Below are 9,730 nucleotides of genomic sequence, written 5' to 3' on the forward strand. Positions count from 1 at the left end.
AAAAAACCAAAATCAATAAACATTTTCAACCAGACGCCACTTCATTTCCTGAAACAATCACAGCTACGACCTTGTGTGTGCAATTCATCAAGTTTTATTACTCTAATTAATCACAAATAGGGAATTGTTTCTATCAAATTCCAAAAGCATTCAACCCAGTCTAGTCCTTTAGTAATCTTTCTTCATAAATAACTTACGGGCAAGCAAACAGAATTTGATAGGTAAAGTGCGGAGCAAAGAAAAAATCCCATTTATCTTAAGAACCCATTCTCACTGTTGGCTTCATTGTTTTCTCAGGTCAACATAGCAGGAAATGGGAGAGGGGATGCAAGAGACACTTGATGCTTCATGAGCCAGTGTACTTTCACCCCTACCGCAGGTCACAAGAAAGGAGGAACAAATGTTGAAGGAGGCTTGAGACCTCAGTGTTTCTCTGAACCATTAGCAAAGTTTGGATGGTAGCATTGTTTTCCATCATCAACCAGCAAAAAAGAAGTAGTCATCCAGATGTGTACAGATCACAGCATATGCTACCTCACCTCCAAATTATTAGCAGCTCCAGAAGCATCATGCCAACCAATTTTACCTCCATGGCAGAACTGATATTCCACATATCAAATCCCAGAGATATTTCATGACCCTGATGCTTTCTCCATGAAAATCTACATCCTGCAATGGAGGGGTCGGCATGCCTCACAGATAAAAGGGGCCAGTGCCAAAAAGGCCTTTGCCCATGAGTAGACTGGAAACAGCTGAAATGGATAGACAGTGACAGCACTGGACAGACATTTGCTTTGCAGTGAAATCATAATGTCAGTATGGTTAGATACACAGAAGCAGTGATAAGGAAATCTTTGTCCTGCAATGTGCTGGGAATGAGAGGATTGGAGTTAAGGTACAGTGATATGGGGCATATCAAGGGCTGAGTTATCCCAACACACTAGGTAGTCACGTCTCATTGACAAGATAAATAATGCCTCGATTCTGAATCTGGCAGATTCTGTTAGTCCTTTTCCAAGTGAGTTAACTGGGAAGCAATATAAGCATTTCAGGTGAAATACTGTCAGATTTTCACTCCATCTCTTACACACTTCTGTGTTTGGAATTCTTTTGATATATATTTATGTACGTAGAAAACTATAAACACAGGCATCTCATACACAAGTCTTTGTGTAAATCAGGGCATGTTTTGCCCATTTATAATAGATGAGAATCTGGCCCACTTATATTTTCTAACATGATTTCAAATGACCAATCAGCACAAGTGGCCACTGAAGAATGTCAACAGCCAATACACAGTACTATTCATTAATCAACACCTACAATGGTGCAATCACTTCTTGCACCGCGTGGAGCTACAGTGTATATGATGCTAGCCCCAAACCTCTCATCTTATATAATGCTTATACATGTATGGGTTTAAGGGCAAAACTCCCAGCTCTTTCTTCTTTTGTCTATTTCTCAGCAAGGATTAATTTCTTAGATCATGACACAAGAGAGGATGATGAAGCAAACTCTCCAGAAGTACTGACTAGTAGCCTGGCCAAGCAGGCCCTTGAGGTGGGGGAGGTGGTGGGTATCCAAAGGGTGAGTGTGAAGCTGGGGGATATGGAGGCTGGGATGGAACTGGGAAACTAGGTAGTGGTGGCTGGGTTGGATACGGACACTGTTGTCTTCCTCCTGCTGGTGGGAAATATGAAGGCTGTGGAGGCTGGGAGTACCCTACTCCAGATGGAGCTCTGGGTTGGGGTGGAGGGTAACCTGTGGCAGGTGGTGGACCTCTACATGGAGACCAAGGGTAGCCTGTTGCCGAAGACGAACCTCTTGTCTGAGAGTATCCTGATGGTGAACCTCCAGGTGGGGCATGTGGGTATCCGGGAACTGGAGGTGATTTATAAGGAAATGCAGGTTGGGTGTTTGGTTGAGAGGAACTATGGGGTCCCACTATAACTTGTGCTCCAGAGAAAGGAGCAGGCTGGAGAGCTCCTTGGGCTGTAGGGCCTACAGGCATGCATGGAGCTGGACTATATGGCAAAGAAAAGGATGGTGTTCCTGACGGAAAAGGCTGCGGCTGCTGCTCATCAGCAAGCCCAGTAGTTATGTGAGGAGCAGGATGCTGGTGATTAAAATGAGAGTCACTGGCTGGCTCCTGTGAAGCTTCAGACTTCTGCAGCACCTCTTGGAGCTTTTCCACTCTGACCCGTCGCAGGTGGGACAACTTCCTCATGGAGGAAAACTGCTCAAGAAACCGCTCCAGGGAAACTTCACCCTCCAGGAACTTCTCTGCCATAGTCTGGAACACAAGATACCAGATACTAGTGCTGCTCCCTCCAATGTTCTTACCCCAGCTGCAATTCAGACCCCTTGTTCTGAGACATGGCCTAGATCACATGGGAAATCATTAAACAACTCCACCATATAGGTGAGACAATCCCAATCTTTAGGATAATGGCTTCAATCTATGCATGACAATCCTCAATATAGGGTGTAGGTTGGGGAGGGTAATTTCAAGTTTTCAGGGAGATTGCCATTAGTCAGTTTTATTTTCATTTAGACTTAAATCTTAGAATCACCTCAGATTCCTCTTCGATCTTCTGGCCTTCCACCTGTAGAAGACTTAACAGTGTCCCAGGCTGCATCGTTGCAGAGAATTTCTCTGGGGAGGAAAAATGTGATGACCAAAATCTGACATACAAAAATTAGACAGAATTATCATGTCTCCCTCTCTCTCGTGACAATACCAGTGTCAAGGCTCTTTGCTCTGGCTCATGACTCCAGCAAAGCATAAAGAAGTAGAAACAACATTACCTTCCTGCCCTTATGGCACCAAGACTCTGCTGAATTCCTCACTTTCATAATGGGAACCTTTACTAGAGGGGTGGGCAATCATCTTTGATGGGGGGGGGTGCCGCTCTGAGAATTTGGTAAGTGGTCAAGGGCTGCACTCTTTTGTAATACTAATGAAGGAGCTGTGGGGTTTGGAATGGAGTTGAGTGCAGAAAGGAGCTTGGAGTAAGGAACAGGAGTGCAGAAAGGGGTATGGAATCTGAGAGGGAATTTGGGTGCAGGAGAGTACAGGGTCCAGAAGGGGCTATGGATGCAGGAGAGGATTCTGACCTAGAGAAGGGGTATAGGAGGGGGTGCACGATCTGGGAGGGAGTTGCAACCGAGGGCGGGATTTGGGTTGTGACTGGGAGTAGGAAATTGGGGGTGCAAGGGGGTTGTGACCTGAAGGAAGGGTACAGGAGGGGGGGTGCAGGGTCTGGGAGGAGATATGGGTGCAGGAGTGGGGATGCAGAGGGTTTGGGTTATGTGGGACAGAGGTACAGGAAGGGGGACAGAGGGTTGGGGAGAGGGAGGATCTGGGGTGCCAGAGGTGGGCAGCAGCCCAGTGAGTTCCTTAGCCAGGATTCCTGCCTTCCATGCTCCTGCACGTGCTCAGAGCACCTGCAGGGGCCATATGTGCTGCTCTGAACACTGCAGGCCCAGCGAGGAGGGGTACGTCCCATACTGCCTGTCCTGCAAACAGGCAGCTTCTATGGGCCTGAAACTGGCCAATGGGAGGTGTAAGATGGTGGCGGAAACAGGGGGAGCATGAGAAACCTCTTCCTCCAGACTTGCAGTATTCACAGAAGCACATGGCTCTACAGCCAGCTTTTATGAGTGGGGACAGGGCACACAGGGAACCTGACTGAAGCTCCCGCAGGCCAGATCTGTTGGTTTGGTGGGCCGAATCCAGCTTTACTGCCTTGGGAAGAGTTATAAAGGGAGAAAACCCAAGGAGAGACCATCATTGCATTCCAGTGTCTTTTGGCCAGGCATCACCTCTATTCTAACTGAGTCAATCTGAACAGAAAGTAGGAGAAGACTGATTCAGAATGCAGACCTTTGAACAGAAAGGGAGCTCCTCAGTCTGCTGGGCAGTAGAGGGGATGGAAATAAGCTCTGGTTACAGATCACCTGACTGCACTGGGGAGGGTGTGTGGTTTGGGAGACATGTACCCAATTTTGCCTTCTGCTCCTGGCACTGTTTGGCCAGCTTCTGTAGCTTCTGATATCTCTCGGAAAGGTTTGCGCGCCCAGTTTCCAGTGGTGTTTGGAACTCCAGGTTCTGCTCTGCCAGGCTACGGTTTGTTGCCAAGGCCATCTCCTTTTCCAATTGTAGTTCCTGGACCTGAGAGAGGAGACCAAAAGCCACAGACAATGAGGAGCAGCATCTCCTAACTGTAGCCATACACCTTCCACACCTGCAGCATGCACATTAATATGCACCTCTGTTGATTCTAGTGCCAGACGCTCTATCTCCTCTGAATTCTCCTGTAGTTCCTGGAGCTCCTCCATAGATAGATTCTTTAATGTCTCCATCTTCACTGGGGAATGTGAATCCCTAAGGATGAGAAATGTAAATGGACAATTACTAGATTTCACAAAGCCAGCTGCACATTAACAATATATAACAGACTTAACAAGAAGCTTTACTAAATACTGTGAATCAAACATGCTAGGGAGATTCGGTCACACTACAGACAACGGAGAGTCTGAGGACAAAGAAAAAAAGAAAACACAGGCAGTCTAGCCATTTTGATTTTGGCAACTGTCTTTCCATTTCTGGGAGACAAGGTGAGTGAGGTAATATCTTTTACTGGACCAGTTTCTGCTGGCAAGAGAAATAAGCTCATAGGCTTGTCACTCTCACCACAGAAGCTGATCCAACAAAAGATATTACCAATCTACCTTGTTCCTCTAATATCTTGGAACAAACAGGGTTACAACAGTGCATTTCCATTTCAAGGACTACAGAGAGAGATGATTCCTCTTCTGTGCCAGGAAAAAGGTGGAGGAAAATGCCTTCTCAGACATACCAAAGAGTGTGATTATATCAATCCATTTCTCAAACAACTTCACTAGATGACCATTTATTTCAGAATTCTGATTAATGTGATCCTCCTTTAAACCAACTGTCTATCTCTGGGTACACTTCTCTGTTCATTTTATGCTAGTCCTTTGCATATCAACTGGCGTAAATGCCTTCTATTCTGGCACTCCTGCCACCTGAAATAGCCTTCCTGTATCTCTCTACCTTGACTCTCCAACACTTCAAATCATATATGGCAGGTTTTCTGCCTATGTCATACATGAATTTCTCTTTCCTTTCTTTTCTTTTTATGAATAAATACTTTCATATTTTTTATGCAATGGGCTTGACTCAACTCTCACACCTTTGTAAATCAGGATAAATTCTACTGAAGTCAGTGGAATAATGCTTTTGCAGCACTCTTTCCCATCCTATATATATATATATATATATATATACGCGCTCTGGCTGTCTGGTGTCAATTAGCTTTGTCATGCATTGGGATCACACTTTGTCAGAAAAATGCTATACCGAGTAACTGTGAACAAAATAAAACCTAAACAGGAGGGGGGGAAGAGACACACTCCTGCAGAGGGACAAAAAGGACATACCGCTGAGACCACTAGTGCGGATTTTAATGTGGTGCTAGCTGCAGCTGGCTCTTCTACCTCTGATTCAAGTGAAACATCTCATAGATTTTGACTCCAGAGATGTTGCATCAGTCTGCAAATAACAAGTTATGTCAAATCAACATTCAGGACTCCAAATTCCCCTCCAGCCAAGACACAGCCAAACCCATCTAATAAACATATTGTGAAACCAGAAAGCATATGTGCATCAGCAATTTTGCCCTCACGCTGCAGACACTGAAATAAACTCGGGGTTCTTAGCTGTCCCATCAGCCACTCACAAGATGAAGGAAACAGAACAGTGAGAAGTGGGGCAGATGGAAAACTTATCCCCTTCCTCAGTGTATCTATAAGCTCAGAGAACAAAAGCAATTCTAATGGCAGGGCTTGGCAACACTTATATTAGAATAATTGTAATAGAGGATGTTCACTGCTAAAACTGACTGCTGCAGAAGCCCTAGAAACAGAAGCCTGTTAAGCAGTGGTGGACGGATGGGGTGCAAGTCACACGCATGGGGCAGCACTGAGTGCACTGGCACAAGTCACTCACCTGGCCACAGCAACAGGAGTGCTGGCGGGAGTCATTGACTTAAGGCTGGTGTTAGGTACACTGTGTACCACCCACTCACAGAAGGGCAGAGCCTGGTGTGAGTCACAACTAAAGGGAGCAGCGAAGTCAGTGGTTCTCAACTCGTTCCAGTCCACGAACCACCAGGCCAATCAAAACATTTTCATGGACCACCTCCTTTTTGAGACAGCATGTGCTGACAGATCTGGGTAACTCCCGGTCACGCTGGCCCAAAATTTCCTCTATGGTGGTCACACCATGTGACTTTGGACAATGTTCCTGTGGACCACCGAAAAAGTCACCACGGGCCACCAGCTGAGAACCACAGAGCTAAGTGGACTGATGTCAGCCATCCGCACGCGGGCGGCGCCAGGCTCCACAGTGCCAGCTATCCATCCACACACGGGCGGCGCTGGGCTCCGCGGTGCCAGCTATCCATCCACACACGGGCGGCGCTGGGCTCCGCGGTGCCAGCTATCCATCCACACGCGGGCGGCACTGGGCTCCGCGGTGCCAATCATCCATCCGCACGCGGGCGGCGCTGGGCTCCGCGGTGCCAGCCAGCCATCCACACGCGGGCGGCGCCGGGCTCCGCGGTGCCAGCTATCCATCCACACGCGGGCGGCGCCGGGCTCCGCGGTGCCAGCTATCCATCCACACGCGGGCGGCGCCGGGCTCCGCGGTGCCAGCTATCCATCCACACGCGGGCGGCGCCGGGCTCCGCGGTGCCAGCTATCCATCCGCACGCGGGCGGCGCCGGGTTCCGCGGTGCCAGCTATCCATCCGCACGCGGGCGGCGCCGGGCTCCACAGTGCCAGCTATCCATCCACACACGGGCGGCGCTGGGCTCCGCGGTGCCAGCTATCCATCCGCACGCGGGCGGCGCTGGGCTCCGCGGTGCCAGCTATCCATCCGCACGCGGGCGGCGCTGGGCTCCGCGGTGCCAGCCAGCCATCCACACGCGAGCGGCGCTGGGCTCCGCGGTGCCAGCCAGCCATCCACACGCGGGCGGCGCCGGGCTCCGCGGTGCCAGCTATCCATCCACACGCGGGCGGCGCCGGGCTCCGCGGTGCCAGCTATCCATCCACACGCGGGCGGCGCCGGGCTCCGCGGTGCCAGCTATCCATCCACACGCGGGCGGCGCCGGGCTCCGCGGTGCCAGCTATCCATCCACACGCGGGCGGCGCCGGGCTCCGCGGTGCCAGCTATCCATCTACACGCGGGCGGCGCCGGGCTCCGCGGTGCCAGCTATCCATCCACACGCGGGCGCCGCCGGGCTCCGCGGTGCCAGCTATCCATCCACACGCGGGCGCCGCCGGGCTCCGCAGTGCCAGCTATCCAGCCACACGCGGGCGGCGCCGGGCTCCGCGGTGCCAGCTATCCAGCCACATGCGGGCGGTGCCGGGCTCCGCGGTGCCAGCTATCCATCCGCACGCGGGCGGCGCCGGGCTCCGCGGTGCCAGCTATCCATCCACACGCGGGCGGTGCCGGGCTCCGCGGTGCCAGCTATCCATCCACACGCGGGCGGCGCCGGGCTCCGCGGTGCCAGCTATCCATCCACACGCGGGCGGGGCTGGGCTCCGCAGTGCCAGCTATCCATCCACACGCGGGCGGCGCCGGGCTCCGCGGTGCCAGCTATCCATCCGCACGCGGGCGGGGCTGGGCTCCGCAGTGCCAGCTATCCATCCGCACGCGGGCGGCGCCGGGCTCCGCGGTGCCAGCTATCCATCCGCACGCGGGCGGGGCTGGGCTCCGCAGTGCCAGCTATCCATCCGCACGCGGGCGGGGCCGGGCTCCGCGGTGCCAGCTATCCATCCGCACGCGGGCCGGCGTGTCAGCAGCAGCGACCCCTCCTCCCCACAAGGCTTGAGACGGGGGCGCTGGTGTCAGTCACACCCACCGGAGGGCTGGGGGCAGGCACAGGAGCACCAGGCAGCTCCTCACGGGCCTGCCGGCGAAGCAGCAGCCCCCGTCAGCCCAGGGGCCGGCGGCGGCACCAGTCACGGACTCTGGCCCCGCTGAGGGCGAGCGGCCATGTTGCTGGCAGCGGCCCGGGTGTGTGGCCACGAGAGCAGGGCGACGCGGGTAACGACACAGCCGGGGACGGGAGGCGTCGCAGCCAATGGGCGGGAAGGGCACGCGCCTGGACGGTTGGGGCTGATGCACGTGCCACGCCATGGGGAGGGGGGGTAGGCCAGGTAGAGAGCGACGCGCGAGAAGGCAGGACGGTGGCCGCATTGGCCCGCGCACAGCCCGACCGGCCTCCCGCTGCCCCTGTGGCCAGAGAAAGGGAGGGGGGGAGGAATCCCAAGCCCTTCTCCAGTTCTCGCGAGACGTAGCCCGGGAAAGGGTTAAGCGATACGGAGCCGATAATCAGCGAGAGGGCCACTCACCTGGGAGCAGCTGAGGGGGAAGCCGCCAGTGCTAGCCACCACACACTTCCGGGTTCCGGTGCTCTCCCGGAAGTGAGCCTCACCATTGCTAGAGGGAAGAGGAGGGAGTAGAGGGAAAAGGTGGAAATGATCACCCCTGCGCTGGGGGGCGGGGGAAGGAGGATGGTACGCTCCGTCCCGGGAAAAAGCCCTGTCAGCGCCGCGCCATCTTTGCTCCAAAGCGAGGCTGTGGAAGGCGGGGGGAGGGGCTGCTGAGCGCAATCGCACAGCAGGGGGCGCGCCTCAGGCTGGCGCTGAGCGCCCCTCCCCCCACGGCAAGAGCCCGAGGGGCCAATCCCAGCCGAGACCGAGGCCAGTGCCCCTCCCCCCTGTATCTGAGGGGCCTGGCATGTCTGGGGGGGGGGGCGCCTCCCCCCACTCACCTGCCCTTGGCAGAGGCAGAGTGAAGGAGGCTCCAGGCCCAGAGCGGCCTGTGGCAGTGGGGGGGTGCAAGCCGGCTGCTCCCCGTGGCTGGGAGCGGGGACGTCGGGGCAGCGCTTCGGCCAGCGTGAGGGGCCCTCGAGTGCCGGGCGCCGCGTGGAGCCGTGGCCCCGGGGGTGACGTCGCGGCTGGCTTTGCAGAAAGGGGCTTTCCAGACGTCGGCGGTGGCCGTCGAAGGCGCGCACGTGCCCTGGACTTCATCAAGCCAAAGGGGACCCCTCGCGCGCGGGTGCTTCAAGATCACCGTGGCCGTTTCACAGACATCAGTGCAGGGTGGTCTGGAAAGGGGCATGACGCATGCAGCTTCAGGAGCCGGGGCCTGTAGAAAACTGCAGGCTGGGACTTTTTTTTTTTTTTTTCCCCCCCCAGATCACAAAATTACAGTGGGGGATGTGGAAATGCCCCTAGTGATCCTGGAATACCTCTTACAGCCCTGGCTCACAAAACCTTACACGGAGCACCTGGACAGCAGTAGGGAGTGACTGAACACCAGGCTAAGCCAATGCTGCGTGGCCGTTGAATGTGCCTTTTGCAGATTGAAAGGCAGGTGGAGGAGTCTCAATGGCAGGCCGGATCTTATGGGGGAATCCTATCCCCGTGGTGGTGGCTGCATGTTGTTGACTGCATAATTGGTGTGAGACAGAGAGACGTGTTTGACCATATGTGTAGTACTGAGGCACAGTGCCTGGCTGCACAGTTTGAACATTCAGACACTCGAGCTTTTAGAGGAGCTCATAGGGCAGCCATCAACACCAGGGAGCCGCTGAGGAACCAATTTGACAATGACGGGTGCTCACATGTCAGT

The 9,730-nt window shown here is 54.1% G+C and overlaps 1 protein-coding gene across 6 annotated transcripts; it reads right to left on the minus strand.

Annotated features, from left to right (window-relative positions):
• Positions 1–78: 78 nt before the first annotated feature.
• On the minus strand, positions 79–8,669 carry VPS37C (VPS37C subunit of ESCRT-I). Of its 6 annotated transcripts, none has more exons than XM_006110285.5 (6): positions 8,446–8,654; positions 5,467–5,578; positions 4,273–4,387; positions 4,003–4,174; positions 2,574–2,656; positions 79–2,293 (listed from the first exon to the last, which is right to left on the minus strand). In XM_006110285.5, the coding sequence occupies exons 3-6, from the start codon at positions 4,363–4,365 to the stop codon at positions 1,532–1,534; spliced, it is 1,110 nt and encodes a 369-aa protein (XP_006110347.2). In that variant the 5' UTR covers positions 4,366–4,387; positions 5,467–5,578; positions 8,446–8,654; the 3' UTR covers positions 79–1,531. The 6 variants fall into 6 exon arrangements, with proteins under 6 accessions (XP_006110347.2, XP_075784524.1, XP_006110346.2 ...); XM_075928409.2 differs by lacking the exon at positions 8,446–8,654 and adding an exon at positions 7,953–8,092; XM_006110284.5 differs by lacking the exon at positions 8,446–8,654 and adding an exon at positions 6,035–6,471.
• Positions 8,670–9,730: the final 1,061 nt, after the last annotated feature.

This window comes from Pelodiscus sinensis, chromosome 5 (genome assembly GCF_052426305.1).
Source record: "Pelodiscus sinensis isolate ZL-2025 chromosome 5, ASM5242630v1, whole genome shotgun sequence".
Lineage (NCBI taxonomy): Eukaryota > Metazoa > Chordata > Testudines > Trionychidae > Pelodiscus > Pelodiscus sinensis.